This window comes from Micropterus salmoides, unplaced genomic scaffold, assembly GCF_014851395.1.
Source record: "Micropterus salmoides isolate LMB-PRFRI ecotype aquatic unplaced genomic scaffold, ASM1485139v1 Ms_hic_scaffold_10, whole genome shotgun sequence".
NCBI classification, from domain to species: Eukaryota; Metazoa; Chordata; class Actinopteri; order Centrarchiformes; family Centrarchidae; genus Micropterus; species Micropterus salmoides.
Window position 1 is genome coordinate 18134014 of NW_024040041.1, and position 21434 is coordinate 18155447.

General features: G+C 39.1%; 4 protein-coding genes across 5 annotated transcripts; 2 read left to right on the forward strand and 2 right to left on the reverse strand.

Annotated features, from left to right (window-relative positions):
- Window positions 1–622: 622 nt before the first annotated feature.
- On the reverse strand, window positions 623–3070 carry stk19 (serine/threonine kinase 19). Of its 2 annotated transcripts, none has more exons than XM_038700211.1 (7): window positions 2932–3070; window positions 2398–2493; window positions 2176–2318; window positions 1852–2087; window positions 1334–1431; window positions 1064–1211; window positions 623–903 (listed from the first exon to the last, which is right to left on the reverse strand). In XM_038700211.1, exons 2-7 carry the CDS (start codon window positions 2489–2491, stop codon window positions 858–860), a joined length of 765 nt encoding a protein of 254 aa, XP_038556139.1. In that variant the 5' UTR covers window positions 2492–2493; window positions 2932–3070; the 3' UTR covers window positions 623–857. The 2 variants fall into 2 exon arrangements, with proteins under 2 accessions (XP_038556139.1, XP_038556130.1); XM_038700202.1 differs by having other exon boundaries at window positions 2176–2321; window positions 2932–3068.
- Window positions 3071–3137: 67 nt separating this feature from the next.
- Window positions 3138–7765, forward strand: dxo (decapping exoribonuclease). Its single transcript, XM_038700181.1, has 7 exons — window positions 3138–3346; window positions 4266–4732; window positions 4893–5119; window positions 6011–6230; window positions 6631–6766; window positions 6890–6984; window positions 7089–7765. The coding sequence occupies exons 2-7, from the start codon at window positions 4275–4277 to the stop codon at window positions 7201–7203; spliced, it is 1251 nt and encodes a 416-aa protein (XP_038556109.1). The 5' UTR covers window positions 3138–3346; window positions 4266–4274; the 3' UTR covers window positions 7204–7765.
- LOC119889285 (peroxisomal membrane protein PMP34) lies at window positions 7393–15948 on the reverse strand. Its single transcript, XM_038700190.1, has 9 exons — window positions 15625–15948; window positions 15398–15458; window positions 14791–14857; window positions 14179–14333; window positions 13665–13781; window positions 13413–13558; window positions 9873–9968; window positions 9168–9250; window positions 7393–9080 (listed from the first exon to the last, which is right to left on the reverse strand). Exons 1-9 carry the CDS (start codon window positions 15697–15699, stop codon window positions 8933–8935), a joined length of 948 nt encoding a protein of 315 aa, XP_038556118.1. The 5' UTR covers window positions 15700–15948; the 3' UTR covers window positions 7393–8932.
- Window positions 15949–16667: 719 nt separating this feature from the next.
- On the forward strand, window positions 16668–21259 carry anks4b (ankyrin repeat and sterile alpha motif domain containing 4B). The gene is made up of 2 exons (XM_038700172.1): window positions 16668–16936; window positions 19344–21259. The coding sequence occupies exons 1-2, from the start codon at window positions 16776–16778 to the stop codon at window positions 20458–20460; spliced, it is 1278 nt and encodes a 425-aa protein (XP_038556100.1). The 5' UTR covers window positions 16668–16775; the 3' UTR covers window positions 20461–21259.
- The last annotated feature ends 175 nt before the right edge of the window (window positions 21260–21434 follow it).

Here is a 21434-nt window from a genome sequence, read left to right on the forward strand (position 1 = left end):
AATGTATTAGTTGATCCATATTTTGTATTAATCTAGATCTTTTTTTTTTCAACTCTTTATTGAACATGTTAAGACAACAAAAACTGAATAAAAATAATCAACAAAAAAAATCATCTGCAGATGGTTCAAATAACAGTCATGTTCAAAGGGGGTAGGAATAAGTTAGAATAACTTTTCTTGTCCTATCCCCACTTCAGATATGTTTTAACTACTTAAACTATGTAACTTACCTAAACTAAATAAAGATCAAAAAACAAAATCACTTCAAAGTAACTACGGCTGTCAAGTAATTGTAGTGGAGTAAAACTACAATATTTCATTCCAAAATGTAGTGGCTAATAAAATAAATAAGAAATTACATATAAACATTTCTGTTCACACCTTTCAACAACTGAAAATAATATATATATATCAATGGCTTGTAATAAATAGTATAAGTGGCCTGGCCATCTGAAATAAAGCATCAGCTCTTTTTATGACAGTTGGGCAGATTTGACTGACTGGGCTACTTGTTGTCCGTCAGTTGTGGTGCACACTGGTTACAGATAGCAAAGGTTAGCTTGAGTTCAAACATCACACAGAGGGACATTTGTATCAGTGCACACAAGTCATAACTCTCACGTATGACGCAAAGAAACTTTGAATATTTATTACAAGACAAACCAAACAAGGTCATGTCAACATCATTGACAATTCATAAACCCACAAGGTTTTATAATACATTTGGCACAGAACCTAAATCTGAAATTAATTTACTCTGTCCTCTTACAAACAGTCTTTGACCATCTTATGCATTTCTCATCTTCGGTCGCTCACTGGCTTCGACCAAACACCGATGTAAGTCTTGTTGCTGCGGTTCAGGAATTGACAAATCGCAACAGTGTCCCTGAAGTTGTCGGTATGCTGGGAAGGAAACGGACTTAATTCAATAAATTACAAAGTAGCAATATGTCATTGTTAAAAAACTGATTTTAAGCAATCATACTCCATCATTTTCTGACCACAACACACAATTTAACATGGAATCTTGTCAGAGTGTGACCTGTATACAACCAAATATTACCTCTCTACCAGCTCTGCACCAACAATGTCATGGATGTGGTATTTCATGTGGAATTTCACATGCGCCGTTGTGCGCCGCTCCTCTAGCTCTGCCTTTAAGACTTCACTATATTTGGACTTCTTCACCATGCCGAGCACTGCTTTACGGCCTGACAGGAAAACCGGTAAGTTGGTTAGAAACAAACAGTCCTTCCAATTAGCAAGGCACTTTGAGAAATGCACATGTAACAGCCTTAAACATCATTGAGTCTCTGCTTTTCTTAACACCCACCTTGTATAAAGTACTTGGTGAATTTGCCAGAGTTGGGAATGGAAAGCCACCAGCTGCCTGCGTCCCTCACTGTCAGGACCCCTGACTTAACCAGCTGCCTACATGGTGGGAAAATATTATGTGCTGATCTTTGAAAAGTCTGAGGTTTCAAAAAGTAACTATTTTAACAAACTGTTCAACAGGAGATACTTATTAATTAAAGCCATTTAAAAAAATAAAAATCAAATAACTAAAGTATTAAAACTCATTTTGTTTCAGCTTTTCCAGCTATTTAGTAAAACTATAACATGGTTGGTGTTCTGGTTCTGCGCTATTACTCAAGCGCAAAATACGTTTGAGCATTATTTGTAATGACGTAATGATTTTTGAGTCATGTTATAGTGTCATTCAAACAATCTTGTTTAAAGCTAGGTGTGAAGTTTGTCAAACAATTCAGTTTGGAAGGAACCTCCCATTTTTGATACATTATTATACAAAGGAGTAAAACGGAACAAGAAACAATTGGGAGTCTTTCATACGTTATCTCCGAGTCTGTGAAGTGGAACTCCCTGAGTATCTTGTCTTTGCTGAAGCTCAGATCTGTGCAAGACGACACCACTTTCTCCAAGAACTTCTCCACAGTCGCCTGTGTCGCTCTGCCCTCCTCCCCTGCCAGCACCTTGGCCTTGTAATCTGAAGCAAAAATCAGCCCAAAAGCTTCTGCGTCAAACCCGAGCTGGAACATCAGCAGTTCTCCTTGTTCCCGCAGCTTATTCTGTGGACCACAAGGAGGGCCGTGGGTTGTGTTTTCACATTTAGAGAGAGAAACACATGACCTTTCTGACACTAAAGAGACCACTTACCAGCTCCTTGTCCACCAAAGTCTTGTCTTTGTGTATACTGTAGAGTTGGTGCTTAAGAACAATTTGAGGCAAGGTGTCATTGAAGAGCTTCCTGGGAAACAGTGTCATGAGGTACTCAAGGGTGCACTTGATGTCAGTCGGTCCTTCTAGGCAAAGAAATGTTTACACCCTTTAATGAGATTTCAACAAAACTAGAATTAGCTATATAGCTGTCACACCTACCATCTCCATCACTGACAGCCCCAAACTTCGTTGTGCCATCTCTTCTTTTCTTCACCATGAAAGTGTCTGAAATCAGAGCCCGTTTTCTGTTCATATCTGAAGGAGAAATTATGGTAAATCAGACTAATAAATCAAGACTTGCAGAATTAATCTGGTCTCCCAGACAGCTACTTTCTCCACACATCCTATGCGAGATGGCATCTTTTGCTGAATAAATTGTGAGATACTGGCGTTTTTTCAACCAGGATGAAATGTCATGGTCAAATTTAGGTCCACGGCAGAAACCTAACTCCCCTTCTCTCGTTCAGGTTTTTAACCACTAAGTATTATAAAAATAAAAATATTCAAACCGACTTGCGAAACTCACTTTGATGACAGACACAATTATACGACAATCATTTGGGTTCCTCTTTCATCCAGTCTATGGTTGTCTCTCTTGTTGGCCAAGCTAATGCAGCTAGCTATCGCTACTTTGTGTGTACACTGAACACATAAACAAACACACCCTTAAAACTAGTGGGTTAAAACACTTACCTGACAGCTACTAATAGCAGTAATATTGGTTTCGCATCGCTGTGGTCAAATTCAACACCACCCAATGTTCACAGATTCAACAAACAACTTATACAGTCTTCTTTATTTACCCAGCTTCTTACAGGAAGTGTCTCGGCTGCCGCTAAACGGATTGGATGACAAACTGTATACGGAAGTAGCGTTAGGTTTGGTGTTAGCATGGATGTAGCCTCGGGTGCTAGTTCGCTACCCAACTAGCAAAACAAACACATTTTGTGTATTCTTTCTTACCTTTTTTGTGTTAATTTGTAAAGAGGATGAAACATATGATATAGTTTTTACACAAAGTCCTGTTTTTTATTGGGTCTGACTTGGCATTGACAGAAACCTAACGTTAACTGCTTTTCTTGTGTACGTTAACGCAATGCTGGATAAGGTAGGTTTTCATTTATTTACCGGTGATTTAGTTATTCTAAACATTTTTTATAATAACGGCAAGGAAACGAATACTGTACATATATATTTAGAGACCTTCATTTATATGCACAGGTGTTTAACGCTGCAAACACTTCTACACAGCCATCAATACAAATGTCTATCTTCACATTATGCAAGGTATCAAACTGTCAAAAGGTTGTTTATGTGTCATTATTCAGCACAAGGTTGTATAACGACACGAAATGTAATCCCTTCATGCTACACACACAGATAACAGACAATTAACTGTGTATTAAAATATTGGAACATTTAAAATGAATAAAATAAAACAATAGGCTATACACAGTTATTTATATACAAAGGCTATACACAGACACATATACACCCAGAACATTCTGCAGTGCACTTTTTGAATTTAAGTCTGTGGAGAATGTAAACAATGTAAATAACAATAATATGGTTTTAGCTTCACATAAAAAAGAACTATATATGTATGCATTCACAAACACACATTTGTGGTATATTTAAGGTTAAATAAGATAAACTTTGTTGATCCAATGCAGTAATCTTAAAAACCAGTATAGTATAAACTGGGGATCTATTGTGTTTAGTATGAAGCATAAAAAATTTAAATAAAAGGTACTGTATAAACAATACACAATTGTAACTACAAAGTGGGATACATAATCACATAAAAATGCGGAGTTAAGGAAGTTGCAATATAGAAATAGCAGTGTTCACAGCATAAAACAGTTATTGGACTAGTAGCAGCATAAAAAAACAAAGGTTAGCGCTGTCTCTTTAGTGACATTACAATGATGATTAGGCAGAGGATTTTTCCTGCAGGAGACCATCAAGAAGAAATGAGTAATCACCAATGTCATCTGTTTGTTTCATTGCTATTTTCCCCACCACAGTAGGCAGCGATGGACCAACGCAGACCCCACAATCCCAGCTCCAGTTACCAAATACGGCAGTCAGCATACAAAAGAAGAGATGACAGTGGAAGACATCACTGTGAGAATAAACACTTGAGACCAAACCACCACTATCAGTCTGGGCCAACTCCTGGGCCAAACCCGCTCAGCTCTCGGGGTTTGAGCACCAGACGGGAGCTATATGAAAGAGACTTTCCTGTGTACAAACAGCCAGTCGAAGTGGGCTGTTTTTCCCTCGATGCTGAGCGTAGATTCTTCAATGACAGCAGGCAGATGAGATACTACGTGGAACCTGACAGAAATCCTAATTTTGACCTGAGGGATGGATACAAGGACCGCTATATAAAAAGAGACGAGAGTGTGAAGGAGAAGCTGGACCACATCCTACGCTGGATCTTGGCCAATAGATCGAAGCTCAGCTCGAGGGTGACCACGGCCTCATCAAGGTAAGTGTCATCGTTGGTTTACTTTTTTTAGGTCCAGGTCATCACACAGACAGAAAGATACTCACTCATGATCTGTAGTCTCTAATCCAACAACCACCCCTAACCACAACAGTGTTTCCTGTTGGACACGTGTTCTTTGATCATCCTCTGCTCTTTCCAGTGCTTTAGATGTCGACTTTGTGACTTGGCGTGGTCATCTGACCAAGCTGCTGACCACTCCCTATGAGACACGGGAGGGCTGGTTGCTAGCGGTCACCAGATTTAAGGGCACTCTTTACATCAGTGAAGTGGAAACAGAAGCTGCGCGTAAGGAGCAAGAGAACCGCACCGGGAGGCATGAAGAGATGATGTACTGGGGATACAAGTTCGAGCAATACACCTGTGCAGGTAGGTTTGTACAATAATGTTATAAGAACTGCTGTTTACTTTCTTTCCCCAAACCTTAATTACTGATCAGTCATCATCTTGAATCAGCCTTAAATCGGCTGTACACACGCATACAGCCTCACAATAAAAACATTTGGTTTTATCCAAGAGGGGTAAAAATCAAGGGCAACTCGACTCAGTTGAAGATACGACATAAGACATTTCACCTCTCATCCAAGAGGCTTCTTCATTTCAGAACTGGGCAGCGTCTTCAACCAAGTCCATGACAACAATAAAATTACTCATTGCATTTCAAAATAGTAACATGGACATGGAAGCAAGCAAAATTAGAAATGTTAAGGATGTCAAGAAATTTTTAGGTCAAAACTTCTGATAATAAACAAGTCAGTATTTTTATGTAGTGTCTCATCATTTTGATTTACTATCTTAATTATGACTTAATATTTCAAACTTTAGACTTAATTAATTATATCTCTTAGCTTTGACCTTTGAAAATATAAAATGTTATTTGATTTTGACCTACAGCTAAAGTCAAAGTTTTTCCAATTGTAAAGTAGTAGTCAAACATTTTAAAAAGTCAAAATTGTGACTTATCTGTTGGTATTGTGACTTTGTATCTGCTATTTTTGATTTGTGTCATTTTAACTTAGTAGTATTAAGAATGCCTTGGTCATTTTGATATAGTAGTAAAACTTTTTTTCATAAATTTGACTTAAATGGCCAAACTTGTGACATCGCTTGAATCATTCCTAACACACCTCACTGTTTTTTTTACCCCGGCAGAAATAGGCTTCCATACATACCACTCTGTCTTATTATATTACATTCGACACATACGGTGATAGGCAGATGTGTAAATGATAACACTTCACCTTTGATCCATCCCTGCAGATAACGTCCACAGTTTAGCCGACCCAGGCGGTGTGGTTAACACTAATGAGGCCTTCTGCACTGTGGTGCAAACTCGGCTTGAAGATCACAGACTTTTATTCTCCGGTGAGGTGGACTGCCGGGATAAAGATCCCAATGCTCCAGCTCCTCCTGCATGCTACGTCGAGCTCAAGACCTCTGCAGAGATCTGCACCCCCAAACAGCGCAGCAACTTACACAGGTGGATGATAAAACAGTAAAGCTTCACATAATTAAAAGGTCCAGTGTGTATTTAGTAGGATATGTTGAATATGTAAAAAGTAGTAGTAATGGTTGTCTAGTTCTTAGAAGTAAGAAGAGATGTGAAATTTGGACAAATGGAGGACCACACATATTATTTAGCACAAGTGCCGATAGAGCGTGTCGGCCACCGTAGCTTCTCCTGACTGCTTGAAAAGGGAGGGGGGAGCACTGGCTAAGCAGTTGGTTGCAACCCTCACCGCTAGATGCCACTAAAACATACACACTAAAACAAAAAGTGAAAAGTTTTTCACTTCATGGTGTCTGCTGGTTATTGGATTTACCCACACAGCTGGCCAAAGTGATTTTTCCCCCCTCATTTTGGTGGTGGTGGTCCTCAGGTTCAAACTGCTGAAATGGTGGGCCCAGTCTTTTCTTCCCGGAGTCCCCCGTGTTGTGGCGGGTTTTCGGGATCATGAAGGAGTGGTTGTCGCTGTGGAGACTTTCCCCATCTCTAAGATTTCACATCTCATCAAGGTACTGGTCATCAAAAGCTAAAGCACTGAAAAATCTATTCTGGAAAAATAATAAATAACTGGGACACGAATAAATAAAAGCTCACAAGATTAATCCAAACAATTTTGTTTGTCTTCTGGACAGAATGAACACAACTGCTGGAAGCCGACAGTCTGTATGAACTTCTGCTGTGACTTCCTGTCTTTTGTGAAGAGTGTAGCCACTGAAGACAATCCAAGGTGAGTTGTAATGACATGCTATGTTGTTAACCTTTTTTTAATTTTAAACCAATATATATTTTTAAACCCTCTGTTGTAACGAGTCATTATTGTTTCTCTTCCAGTGTGGTGTACTTGTTCTCCTTTGAGCCCCACAGAGATGTGACCTACTCCATACACAAGGACTCCCAGTATTCCTTCCTGCCACACTGGTATGTGGAGGAGATGTCCAGGCAGTAGTCCCGATTTACAACCAAGACAACCAACTGGGACAGTTCATTCAGACCTCCAATGGAGTTTATTCCATTGCAGTTTAAAGTGTATAGTTTTACTTCTTTTGTTCATTTCTTATTTGCTAAGCAGTAAGAACTGAAGCATTTTTTTCCCCCCATCTTGCATGTGGTGATTTAAAAAACTTACTGATATGAATATGGTTTGTCAAACTTTATTATTCCATTGTTATTCCAATAAATGGAACCACAAACAGTGCTATGTCAAATGAAATTAAATTAGAAAAGACTTTATATGTTAAAACAAAGTTGTGTAATTGAATGAAGATGACTTCAAGTATTGTATAAGCAGTATGTTCATGTAAACTGTTAAAACAAAACATTTCAGCAATGTGATGTCCTGTCATTGGGAGCAAATAAAAAGTCAAGGCAGTTATGAAGAAGATATTAATACCCATGGTGTAGCATACTGTTGTCCAAATGTGTCACTGCTTTGCCATTGTTTTATAACTAACAGCAACATATTCACCAGCTTTGGTCTCCTAAACTATTAAAGATTTGGTTCTCCAGTCTCACCTGACATTTTATTTGTTCAGTGCTTCCTGCTTTGTCACACACCTGCTATCCTCAGATATTATTTTCTTTCCTGGAAGACTTAATTTTTTTGCCTTCCCCGACATTTATTACCTTACTGTTTAGTTTCTGTAGTACAGTTAAAGTGCACATAAACAGAAGGAAGTGAAAGCTACATTTTTACAAGTACTGTAAATTACTGCAAGCCCTGACTACACGATACAAGACACTGAGGTAAATAATGGAAGACACCTGTGTGACAAAATGCTCATACTGACCAATACAATCATGAAGACAATAGAGATCTGTGGATCATGGGTTTGTGTAAATCATTTACAGTCATTTTAAAGCACTTACATCAGTTCATAGTACAGTTTTTCATGATCAGATGTAGAGGCATGTAGCACCTTTTGCAGTATTTGTACACATGTAATCTTTACTCTCAGACTGATGGATTAAGTGCTCATTGGCATTTATATTAAATTAATTTTACCTAATATTGTTATATAAATGTTAAAATAAAAACATTGCTGAGCTGGGAAGGTGCAGATTTTACACACAGATCGATAAATATGAATGCAAGCTCTGCACCTTCTCCCTTTCAGTTATTGATTTCATTACATTTATCTGGCAGGACTTTTCATGAGGGTTTCAATCAAACTCATTTAAATTCACAGTTATAACATAAGAGTGTGTGAACAGTGGTCCAGTAGCTAGTTAAGTTAGATCAAGGCAATACCTCGCTAAGTAGCTAAATTATTGGTCTCCTCTTTTGGAAAAAAATAAAAAAAATTAAAAAAAAGCTCATTCACTTTATTGCCAAGATTTTGATGAGAAGGTTGGTATGAAAATCAAACTAAATTAAGCTCCTGCAAGATCACTGTGATCCATCGCAACATGGATTCACCAGTGGAGAAAATCAAAGGTCCGTCTGCACAAATGGACCCAGTTAAAGAAAGCAAGGGGATTAGGTGTTACACCCAGATCTTGTTATTGTGTATGTTTTAAGCAAGTGTGGGAATCTGTGGCCCCAAAGGCACCAATCCCACCTCTTATTACAACCTTTATGTGGCTGAAACAATTCCTGGCAATAAGCACATCATCTGAGCCGTTGACAGAACATACTGGTGGTACTAATGCATTACTGTATTCAAGGGAGCGTGTATTCACTGCTTCAGTTTCTTGTTAAGGCCCATGACTTTGAAGGTAGCACCAGTGATCTTCTCATACACAACGAACATGAGGGCAGCTGTCAGTACAGTCTGCAGCAGCTTGGCCTCCAGGCCTTTATATAAACCCAGAACACCATACCTCCTGTAACAAAGCGAACAGATGTATATTAATGACCACCTATGATAATCTATCTCATTGTGTGTTCATGTTCGTAGCTGCTGCACTCACTTGATTCTGTCCATGAGGAGGGAGAAAATGTTTGAGAGGCTTCCGATCACGCCGCCCTTACCGTCACGTTTGTACTGGCCAAACTGATGAGAAAGCACAAAGCAGGTTCATTCCGATTGGATTTCATATTTTTTCCCAATGAAATCTAAACTCTAATGAAAATGCTTCTTTTTCTTCTCTTGCCATCAAAAAAATGTTTTCTTTACACATTTTAATACATTAAAAACATTTTTTAAAATAACAAAACAAAAACAATAAGGCTGGAAAAACGACTAAAACTAAAACCGACAATGCACTAGTCCATCTCTCAGTACTTTCGGACTTTTCTAACATCTAACAGCTGGCCGCTGTTTGTAACAAATCTTACTCAATATATTTGATACACATTTAGTGCACTAGTGAGTACAAAAAACTACAGTGCCCATGTTCATTATCAATTATCAATTATCAACTACAAAAAACAAGGTTTAAAAATGACAAATCACCATTTTATGCTGGGATTTCTTGGTCAGGACAAGTAAACTTGTTTCCATTGGCTGCTGGACAAATGGTCCAGACCAAGAAAATAGTTGTCTGGCAACTTTGTTTCACAATAAAAAATAAAATAAAAAAAATAGATATCACCAGTCTTATCCTTCAACAGTAGCTAATGTGCGGAAAAGAAAAAAACACAGAGGAAGACATTTTATATAACACAGTATCTACCCTCAGGATGGCCTGAACTGTCTGAAGAGGATATGTCACGGTGGTAGCAATGGCCTTGGCAATGGCTCCAATGAGAAAGATTTCTGCTGAGGAAATCTGTGGTATGAGACAAAGATTTAACAAATTCATGCTTTGTCAGGTCTGTCAGCAAGACAACAACTTCTAAAATGTTTATTTTCTGAATGGAGTTCGGATCGACCAGGGCTATGCTAACTTGGTCACAGTAAAGTATAACGATAGCTGGAATAAATTCCATACACGTTTTCTGAACTCACCAGGTAGTTCAACCTCCTCGCTTTCTTTTCTCCCAGCAATGTCCAGTTTGTCCGGTTTTTATATAAATATGAAGTAGTGCCAAACGACGCACGGAATCTAGCTGCTGAGAAGCTCGAGTGAAGATAAATCAACGTTGTAATCCTAAAAACTAAAGTAAAAAGCTAATTTAATAAAAAGCAGTTTACTCCGAGCTCCTCCTACGAGCAAACGGCGTACTTGCGAGCAAAGTCCAGTCCGACCACGGGTGTTTATTTGTCCGAAAGCTGGAGCGCTGCTCCCTGCTGCTCTAGCCCAAGTTTAGCAGCTCTAAGTCGCCCAGCAGATTTTCAATCGCCCGCTCTGCCTGGTCCTCTCCACACAACGCTCTGAAGCTGTTGGTGACGTACGGACAATCTCAACGTTGATAGGCTATCGCGACTCAGCGTCATGCGAATTTCTCGCTTGAGTTGAAAATATTCAACTCACGCGAATTCCTTTGCGTTGCCTTCACGTCGCCAGCCACGCCCCCTTCGTGTGCTTCGCGCCGCCAGACAGGAAATCGCGGCTCTACGCGTCTTTGCATTGACTTTGTATGTAAACTAACCGCCCGAACGCTCCCTTTTTTTTTTTGATCTGAAAGCACCATAAGAGTGTACAGCCTTAAAGAGGTCACATTTTGCTTATTTTCAGGTTAAAAATTGTATTTAGGGGTTGTACCAGTACAGGTTTACATGGTTTCAAAACACCATATTTTTTTATCATACTGCACAATGCTGCAGCTCCTCTTTTCACCCTGTGTGTTGAATGCTCCGTTTAAGCTGCAGAGTGAGGCCTCTTACGTATAAAATCTTTGTTGGGAGTTGCATATGTGCAGTTGCTAGTTAAGGACTACTAGTCAATCAGAAGCAGAGTAGGGCGGGTCCTGAGAAGCCGGTAAACAGGGCTTTGGTTCACCTGTACAGGTGCTGGTCATATAATTAGAATATCATCAAAAAGTTGATTTATTTCAGTAATTCCATTCAAAAAGTGAAACTTGGATATTATATTCATTCATTCATTCCACACAGACTGATATATTTCAAATGTTTATTTCATTTAATTGTGATGATTAAAACTGACAACTAATGAAAATCCCAAATTCAGTATCTCTCCGAAAATTAGAATATTACTTAAGACCAATACAAAAAAAAAGGATTTTTAGAAATGTTGGCCAACTGAAAAGTATGATCATGAAAAGTATGAGCACTCAATACTTAGTTGGGGCCCCTTTTGCCTGAATTTACTGCAGCAATGCGGCGTGGCATGGAGTCCATCAGTCTGTGGCACTGCTCAGGTGTTATGAGAGCCCAGGCTGCTCTGATAGTGGCCTTCAGCTCTTCTGCATTGTTGGGTCTGGCGTATCGCATCTTCCTCTTCACAATACCCCATAGATTTTCTATAGGGTTAAGGTCAGGCGAGTTTGCTGGCCAATTAAGAACAGGGATACCATGGTCCTTAAACCAGGTATTGGTAGCTTTGGCACTGTGTGCAGGTGCCAAGTCCTGTTGGAAAATTAAATCTGCATCTCCATAAAGTTGGTCAGCAGCAGGAAGCATGAAGTGCTCTAAAACTTCCTGGTAGACGACTGCGTTGACCTTGGACCTCAGAAAACACAGTGGACCAACACCAGCAGATGACATGGCACCCCCAAACTATCACTGACTGTGGAAACTTTACACTGGAGCAAGCAACGTGGATTCTGTGCCTCTCTTCTCTTCCTCCAGACTCTGGGACCTTGATTTCCAAAGGAAATGCAAAATTTACTTTCATCAGATAATATAACTTTGGACCACTCAGCAGCAGTCCAGTCCTTTTTGTCTTTAGCCCAGGCGAGACGCTTCTGACGCTGTGTCTTGTTCAAGAGTGGCTTGACACAAGGAATGCGACAGCTGAAACCCATGTCTTGCATACGTCTGTGCGTGGTGGTTCTTGAAGCACTGACTCCAGCTGCAGTCCACTCTTTGTGAATCTCCCCCACATTTTTGAATGGGTTTTGTTTCACAATCCTCTCCAGGGTGCGGTTATCCCTATTGCTTGTACACTTTTTTTCTACCACATCTTTTTTCCGTCCCTTCGCCTCTCTATTAATGTGCTTGAACACAGAGCTCTGTGAACAGCCAGCCTCTTTAGCAATGACCTTTTGTGTCTTGGTCGTCTTTTGGACAGCTGTCAAGTCAGCAGTCTTCCCCATGATTGTGTAGCCTACAGAACTAGACTGAAAGACCATTTAAAGGCCTTTGTTTTGAGTTAATTAGCTGATTAGAGTGAGGCACCAGGTGTCTTATGTCAATATTGAACCTTTTCATAATATTCTAATTTTCTGAGATACTGATTTTGGGGTTTTCATTAGTTGTCAGTTATAATCATCAAAATTAAAAGGAATGAACACTTAAAATATATCAGTCTGTGTGTAATGAATGTACACATTATACAAGTTTCACTTTTTGAATGGAATTTCTGAAATAAATCAACTTTTTGAAGATATTCTAATTATATAACCAGCTCCTGTATATCCCCTTGCCAGTTTAGGAACATAGACCGGAGCAACAGTTTCAGGGTGGTGAGTTATTAATTTGTAACAAATGTATCTTTCATACATAACGTTATAACTGAGCTCTGGGACGTGGGCGTGTCTGACTAGCTGCAAGGCGAGCATTATGATGCATATTTTCTTGGGACGTCACCAGAAAGCACAAGTAAAGGCTGGACTACAAATGAGCTGTTTTCAGGCAGTTCAAAGCAGTGTTTTCTGTCAGAGATGGGAACTCCCTTTGGGCTGGACCTTGGGCTTTTTCACTTTGCAAACCTGTTACATGAACAAAAAAGATCTATAACTCAATAAAAGGAGAGGGAAAGAGCCAAAAGGCATAATATGGCCTCTTTAAGAGTCTTGTTTGATTCTTTCACAGCACAGCCATTCAGGCTTGAAGGTTTTGAACTGCAATAGTCTTTAACAATAAAATCAAATATAGTTCTTTATAGTTAATAGTCTTTTCCTCTCCACAATTAATTGTAGGCAGCTAAGAAAAAAGAAACAGAACATGCAGCATGTCTTTCCCCTTCTATGGGACGATGCTTGTTTCCACTTGGTAAATATACTGATCTAGTTCAGAGTTTGATTTCAGCTCACAAGTCCTTGACTACAACGGAGTCAACCCAGCTGAAAAGGAGTCGAGGCTGACTTATTACTGTAGCCTTGATAATATAGTATTCTACACAACAATGTCTTTCTTGTGTCCTTCTCACCTTCTTCCCTCCTTTCCCTGCCTTCCTCTTCATGGCCTCATAAAACATGAACTGTACGGCCGGGTTGAGGACGAGGATGAGAGAGGGCAGAGTGCCGTTCCACAGAGTTCCCACACCCTCAATGGCTATAATCTGTGAGAAAGCATCTGAGAGGGAAAGCCCAAACACAGCAGGGTTTTATAACTGTGCAGTAACAAACAAACAAAAATAAATAAATAACGGTCTGATCTTTTAAAACCATATATTACACACCAAATATGCCCCTGTAATGGGTCTGCTGGAGGTCTTCATTTCTGAACTTTGCTCCCTGCAGCTTCAGGCGAGTGTTGACCACCCACATGGGAGTGGTCAGGATCACATTCACCACCCCTGCAGGAACAACAGATTGTTAGATGTCTTAAAAAGGTTTTTTAAGTCGGTGGAGCAGCTGTTTAATGAGGGACAGTGATCACATCCCTGACAATAGTTTCACATTATTCCACTTATCTACAAATGGCTGTACAGCGCCAACAAAAGCAGGGAAGAAGAGTGCTAGCAAGTAAACAAGGCTGTTACCCAGAGCTGAAACGGATAGTCAATTAATCAATCAGCAGAAAATTAATCATCAATGAGAGATTTTTTTGCTTTTTTCTGTTTATATCTCTGTAAACTCTTAAAGATATTACCTTAGAGTCTCCTCGGATGGACATTTCACAATTTTCTCACATTTTATTAACTAAGTAATTAGTTAACTAACAATTGTTAGTTTTACTGTATGTGTGTTTACCTGACATGACTCCCATGAGCAGGTCTTTGCTGGGGCTGGACTTGCCTGGACCGGATGCCGTCAGCTTCTTCAGTGTGTTGAAGGTGTAGAAGTAGACAAAGTTGGAGCAGCAGAGGCTGGAGATGACTGGTAACCAGCCTCTGTACAAAGACTGACTGGGAGATGTGGTGGAGAGTTACTTGAATAGTGAGTTCTCAGTCAGGTGGCTACATTAGCTTAGATTAGGGCGGCAACTACCAATTCTTTTGATTATTTATTAATCTTGTCTATAAAATCAGTTTTATTAACTTTCTTTTTAAATTGCTTGCGTTTTGTTTGTTAACAGTCCAAAACCCCAAAGAACATTCATTTTGTTTTCATATAAGACTGAGAATATTCACATTTGAGAAGCTGGAACCAGAGATTTTTTGGCATGTTTAATAAAAGAACAATACTTAAACCATTAACAAAACAGCTGCAGATTAATCTGCTGTAGACTAGTTATTGACTGTTTCAGCTCTAGCTGTTCAAATCAAACCAAGAAACTTGATTTTAAAAACAAAGCAAGCTATAAACTTGATGGAATTCTAACCCAGTGGGCTGTGTGATAGTGCAGCTCGAAACTATACTTACAGGCCTTCTTCCTTTGCTATTTCAGCCAGGATGACGGGGGTAGATTTAGATTTTCGCTCCTCATCCACTGCAAAACAAATGCATAAGTCCTCCAAGGAATTAATAAAGTTTTACATTAATCTATAATATTACATCATGATCTCTTCAAAGATTATATTTTGTTTTATTAATCTTAATCTGCAAAGTAACAAAAAAGTTATAAAATAAATTTAGTGGAGTAAAAAGTACAATATTTTTCTGAAATATTGTAGAGGTATAAAGCAGCAGAAAAAGGACAAGTACCTCAAACTGTTTCTTAAATACTTCCACCTCTGCACCACGGTATCTCAGCTTGAGTTTGAGACTTTTGTATTTTTGAAATTTACAACAGAAACTCTGAAACAGTGTTGTTCCCCTCAAGAAGTGGGTATCAAGAAAAAAACAAAATAAGGAAACAGACCTATAAAACAACATAAACATAAATAAATAAATAAAATACACAAAGGCCAGTCTAAACAAATGATACCTGAGCTGCTTATTAAAGATGTCCAAAGTTCAGGTAGCAATAAATCTTTGCACTAGACTTAAGAGAACTGCTTTCACGTAACCTATGAGACCTCCTACTCACCCTGCAGTCTGCTTTTGGCTGTGTCCAAAGGAAAGAAGACGGTCATAGCTGTCACACTCCCCTAAAAGACAATACATTGTGGTGATGCAACAAAAAACACAAAACAAACTGACACCAGGCTCGATGACTTAAGCAGTTTCTTTAACACCAGAGCTGCTAGCATCAATCTAGTAAGACGAGACCAGGCACACCCACACACTTGACATAAAGTGCACTTCTCTGCTCACCATTGCACCTGCAACAGCGTGAACCAGCGTCTCGTAAGACAGAAGGCCAACAGCCGAGCCACCGTCGTCGGACATCTCTGTAGCTTCTCCCGGTCAGAGCAAACACCGGGAAGTTAACGTTAACGGCGGAGCGAGCCGAGGAGAGGAGAGATAGCCGCGGTGGTCGGTCCGGTTTTTCTAGCTGCGGAACTGTTACGGGATTTAGATCCACTCACAGCTGCGACTACATGGCATTTATAAACCAAGTTGCTGCCAGAAAGAGGAAAGCAATGTGGAAAAACAAAACTATCGGTCAGTGTTTCCTCCCCGTCTCCATTCATTGGTTAACCGGTTGAACCGGGGGTGATAATAATTCTTCTTCTTCTTCTGTTGCCGTGTAGCAAGCCATCAAGATGCACCACAACCACCCACTGGACTGGAGGGTGGCGCAGTCGATTAAATAATAAATAATAAAAATAACAAAGATATGCCTGCAATACACTTTTGTAATTATTCTTTTTACAAATGCTTGCTGACTTAAAAAAAAAAAAATTAAAATAAACAATCATAACAAAACAATCATAACAAAACAACAAGTACATACACCCATATGCCTGAAGGCTATGTACGAAACTGATAAACATACGGTACAGCCAGTTTAAATAAGATAGATTATAGATAGAAAGATTAATTAAAGTAGTTATAATAAAAGTTTCCACTGCCTTCTTGTTTTTAACCAGTGGTGGAGTAGGCCTACATTCAATGTACATAGGTACAATTATGAGGTATTTATACTTTTACATCTATGCTACTTTATACTTCTACAATTCAGAGGGATATGTTGTACTTCTTACTGCACTACACTGATTTGACAGAAAATACTAAATACAGTGGAAATATCTCTTTGACAGTTTAATAGGCTAATTCAGTTTAAAGCAATGTTCTCGTTCTCAAGCAGTAGACTAATGGTGTTTCAGGAAACTCTGTCCCTGATGGCAGTGAACTGGACTTTGCCTTTGTTTTATGGCTCTGGGCTGCTGATGTGTTAACGCCCAGTGATCACTTTGTTTGCTCGGGTCCGCAGTCGCGTCAGTCTGTGCATCCAGCAGGAGTCGGGGAGAAAGGGAAAGAAAGTGAGATATTTGTTTAGACCTTTTATGTTCTTTTAAGAGATGTCTAGGTACCACAAAGCAGCAATTGATGGACACTTGGACATCTTGAAGGAGGCCACAAGGCAGGACCTGAACGCTAGGGATGAGGATGGCATGACTCCCACCTTACTGGCAGCTTTCCATGGACATATCGATGCTCTACAGCTCATATGCAGCAGAGAGTAAGCATGATATACTCCTCTCCATCCCCTGTGTAGCCATAGCAAGCTTTATCTCTATGATTATTATCCTAAAGAAAGTATGCCAAGCATGACATAACAGTTTGGCCATATTGTTACACTAAGACATAATAGAATAGTACATTCTACTATATTCATAATGCACTAAAACTAATAGATAGTGTTCACTGAGCAAAGGTTAACACATTGCCTGATGAATTTTATGGCTGATAAATATGCATTTTCATACTGTGCAGGTTTCTTCTGGGTTTGACAAGACGTGTTGGTGTTCACATGACGTTCATTATAATATAATGAACTAAAATTTCTTCATTCCACTCTTTAGATGACGCTCTCCGATTGGCACAGCCAAATGTTTAGTCAGCCAAAGACATCCTGTAAAACAAAAGAGTCCTTTATCTATTCCCACCACCCCCAACCTCCATCCCTTATTCAATGCAACAATAGACAGGCTAAAATCTAGCACAGCATTTTTACTGAAACATGAGGTTCAGGAAAGATGTGTGGAGGATTTTTCGTAGGGCGTAGTGCACGTCTCACTACGTGGCTAAAATGAACTGAAACATTTCCGCTTTGGTCATTGCAAGCATAAACTGGGATTTATGACAAGTTGTAGGAGGAATACAGCAATCAAGGCTTTTATGGCTGTGACAATGAGGCACATCACTGGAGGACTTTAAATCTTAATAGTTTACCAATTATCTTCAGCCGTATTTAGAATTATTTTGTTATATGTTGTGAGTTTATTTTGCATCTGAAAGGCTTTATGTTAATTCTTACCTTGTCATTTAAAGGGATAGTTTTACATGTTTAGATGAGAAGAATGGAAACAGGGAAAAAAGCTAGCCTGATTCTGCCCAAACAAGGTAACAAAATCCACCTACCAGGACATCTAAAGCTCACTATTTAACACATTTTTCCATGTCTCATTTGGCCTGTACAAAACATGTAAAAATGACACGTTGCTGTCAGGGATGGGAAGTATTTATGATACATGTATTTCAAATATGTATTTAAAATACAAAATAGGATATTGTCAGTTGTATTTCATAGGGTTAATAAAAATAGCTTCATATTTTGTATGGAAATATTTTATATATTTTGTAGTAAAATACTTGTTGAGAAGTCTATGTGATGACATCATAAAAATCCTGTCTCTTATTGTTGCCTACTCATTAATTTGTCCAGACTTGTTGAGATCAGAACAGAAAATTTATCCAGACCCCTACAATAAGGTCAAGGTGAGAAACTTGTAGGTCACCAGCTTTCCATCAATTTTTAGCATAAATTGCTACATTTCTTAACAGTCCCAGTTAAATTTAGGTGTTCATTTTAGTAGCCTAGGCTAAATCGTTTACAAATTTATGTATTATTCTTGCTAATGTGAGCTTGCTACTGTCAGCATAATAAGTCTTTGCACAAAAAAGGTGTTTCAGAGTTGATGTACAACATGATTTGATAATTCCAAGAGATGGTGTTATCAATTTTCTCATCTAGCTCTCAGCAAAGTGTATTTGTTCAAATGTCAGACTATTCTTTTAACTTGAAATCTGAGACTTGATTTAACTGACGATAACAACCTAAAGAGACTTGTTGGCCATCATTGGAATTACCTGGTGATGGGACTGTAAAGTTAACACAACATAATAATAAAGACACTCGATGTGCCATAGACAGTGGAAAATAAGCAACATCAAAATCTAGCAGTCTGACTCTCCAATCTCTCCCTCTTTGAGTTTCCTCCTGTACTGTGGGCTTGAAGAGTCACTTTTTGGGGATTTGGTTCTTCTTAGTAAGATCTTCTTTCTTTAAGTTTTTTTTTATTTTCTTACACTGTGCACTATTGTAGAATAGTTACATTACATATTAAGTCGACAAAATCCAGGCTTTTAGACATCAGGTCAGAGCTATAATCTTACATTATTAATGAATTTTTACTTTACAAAACTCTGTTTCTGTTGTATGTGGATGTATTGATGTGAATATTTTTGGATTTGTTTACACTGAGATAGTTTTTATTTTAAGAGTCTGTTGTTTCATTTAATAATACATTTTATAATTAAATGTTTGTTTTGTTTTATGTTTGTGTTTTCACATCCTGGTACCATGTTGGAAATAAATATTCCAGCTTTGTTGAGTTGCCCCTCATATTTGCATGTTTTATAGTCCAGTAATATATCAAATCAAATAAAACCATAAAAATTAAATCAGAAATGTTAACTTTGATATATATATAAAGAATATCTCTTCATACAGCTACATATTCTTGGAGGAAGTATTAATCATTATTATATGATGGCAATTAGTGATTTAGAGTGGCAAAACATATTTCATAAAATATGTTGCAGATCATTACTTTAAATCAAATCTTTTTTCTTGTGCCATACAGAGGAGACCCCAATAAGAGTGACATCTGGGGAAATACACCGTTGCATCATGCTGCTGCTAATGGCCACATGCAGATCCTCAGCTTTCTGGTCAACTTCGGTGCCAACCTTTTTGCACTGGACAATGAATTCCACACAGCTATGGATGTTGCTGCTTCTCGTGACCACATGGACTGTGTGCGCTTCCTAGACGCTTCTGCCTCGCAACAGACCAACCGAAATGCTAAGAAGGTCGCCAATCTTAAGAAGGAGGCTGTCAAAGAAGCAGAAAAGCGTGTGAAACACTGTGAAAAGGTGAAGAAGGAACACCAGAGCAAGATGAATAAAATGCACCGTGGAGCAGGCAATACTCGGTCTGTCTCAGAGGCCAGCATGGCATCAGCACTCTCAAGCGGTGGTACCATGACTGGCATCAATGAACAGTTCTCCAAGCTTATCGCTGCTGATAAATCCGGCTCTCTTACAGCCACACTCCGGAAGAAGCTTGGTAAGAAAGATAAAGGCACACTGCAGAGGCCAGGAGGAGATGGGAACGTTATTTTCTTCAAACAGCAGAGTGGAGCAACTGAGAAGCCAGAGTTTCTTGATGTCTTTGATGAGCAGGATGAGAGCATGTTAGATGAAGAAGGAACGACAGGCTTTGAAGATGATGACGCCAGTGGAGAACTAGGACCTGTCAAGCATTCCATCTTCAGCCGGCCCGGCCTTGGAGATCTGATTTTCATGAAGAAGATGGGGCTGATGTCACAGGACATTCCCAGTGGGAAGAACGAAAGTCTTGGCTACCTAGTTCAGAACGAGTTGTCTGATGCAGAGGAAGACGCTGCTAGCTTTGAGGGGAATGGTGATCTGCCCTGGGATCAGGAAGACCTGGGACTGGATGATGATGAGGACGAAACCTCTCCTTTAGATGCGTTCTTGTCTGCCATCTCCTTGCCAGAGTTCACCCTTGCATTCAGTAGAGAGCACCTGGACCTGGAGGCGCTAATGCTTTGCTCTGATGAAGACCTGAAAGGCATTCACATCCAGCTGGGACCCAGGAAGAAGATTCTGGAAGCGGTTGCTCGCAGAAAGAACACACTGGAGGCACCTGGCGTCATTAAGGACACCTGCCTGTGATCTAAAACAAACATGAACATTGATTTATAATCCTGTTGGAAACTTAATATGAGTCTGTATCTTTTGTAAAGAGAGCAAATAGTTTAACTGTCTATATCAAACAAAGATGATTCTATCGAAACTAAACAACAATTTCCAGGATTTCAGGTGATCAAACTCATTCCCTGTGGCGACCATAGAATAACATTGTGCTCAGCATAATCCATGTTATGACCAATTACAAACAGCATGACAGGAGTGTTAGGACATACAATATCAAGGAATCAAGGTAGTGGAGCAGCCTTACGTCCAAGCTGCGTTAGCTTAGCTCTTATCTGTACTGGGGCAGTTGCATCGCTTGCGGGAGTGCTTGGTCCGGCTGGACTGGCTGGGCCATCGGTCGGAAGATGAGCAGCAATTGCCCCCATCTGCTGCACTAAATCCATTATTTCTGTCAAAGATAATATGTGCTTCAGCAATAAATGCAAAAAATTTTAATTTAAAATTTAATCAAAAATGTAGCAAAGTTTGAAGGCCTTTGAATCACCGTGGATATAATATCAATAATATTTATAAAAATTGATAATATCAATCATATAACAATAGCCTCCATAAATCTGGTTGAAAATTACAAGATTATAAAAATGGCCACATGGCTATGAACTCAATCTTAAATCCACAATATATCACTGATTGGTGATTGTTTCTCTCCAAAAATGAAATAATAGGCTGATTTGGTTGTGATGCTTTGTTATTTTTTAATTATTACTGTACTGTTGACAACATAATTGTAAAATAAATAAAATATGTGTGCAAAATACATCTCCAACGTTCTATTCTCTGATACATATACAGTGTGTGTACTTGTATTAATTTATTTTGGGGACATAAATCTGGTCACACAGTCACATTGTGGGGACTCACCTTCCACTCGGGGACAAAAGGTTAATTGCTTCTAAAATAAATAGAATTTTTTGCGTTGCAGACGTAGGTGA

What these genes read in the sequence shown, in the direction of transcription:
- stk19 (XM_038700202.1), bottom strand. Translation starts at nt 2,491, where the DNA reads ATGAACAGAAAACGGGCTCTGATTTCAGACACTTTCATGGTGAAGAAA. An exon ending in GGCTGTCAGTGATGGAGATG is followed by an intron (nt 2,322 to 2,397) that starts GTAGGTGTGACA and finishes TTCTTTGCCTAG; the next exon opens with AAGGACCGACTGACATCAAG. An exon ending in CTTTGGTGGACAAGGAGCTG is followed by an intron (nt 2,088 to 2,175) that starts GTAAGTGGTCTC and finishes TGTGGTCCACAG; the next exon opens with AATAAGCTGCGGGAACAAGG.
- dxo (XM_038700181.1), top strand. Translation starts at nt 4,275, where the DNA reads ATGGACCAACGCAGACCCCACAATCCCAGCTCCAGTTACCAAATACGG. An exon ending in GTGACCACGGCCTCATCAAG is followed by an intron (nt 4,733 to 4,892) that starts GTAAGTGTCATC and finishes TGCTCTTTCCAG; the next exon opens with TGCTTTAGATGTCGACTTTG. An exon ending in GCCACTGAAGACAATCCAAG is followed by an intron (nt 6,985 to 7,088) that starts GTGAGTTGTAAT and finishes TTTCTCTTCCAG; the next exon opens with TGTGGTGTACTTGTTCTCCT.
- LOC119889285 (XM_038700190.1), bottom strand. Translation starts at nt 15,699, where the DNA reads ATGTCCGACGACGGTGGCTCGGCTGTTGGCCTTCTGTCTTACGAGACG. An exon ending in ACGCTGTTGCAGGTGCAATG is followed by an intron (nt 15,459 to 15,624) that starts GTGAGCAGAGAA and finishes ATTGTCTTTTAG; the next exon opens with GGGAGTGTGACAGCTATGAC. An exon ending in CCATTACAGGGGCATATTTG is followed by an intron (nt 13,559 to 13,664) that starts GTGTGTAATATA and finishes TTTCCCTCTCAG; the next exon opens with ATGCTTTCTCACAGATTATA.
- anks4b (XM_038700172.1), top strand. Translation starts at nt 16,776, where the DNA reads ATGTCTAGGTACCACAAAGCAGCAATTGATGGACACTTGGACATCTTG. An exon ending in CAGCTCATATGCAGCAGAGA is followed by an intron (nt 16,937 to 19,343) that starts GTAAGCATGATA and finishes TGTGCCATACAG; the next exon opens with AGGAGACCCCAATAAGAGTG.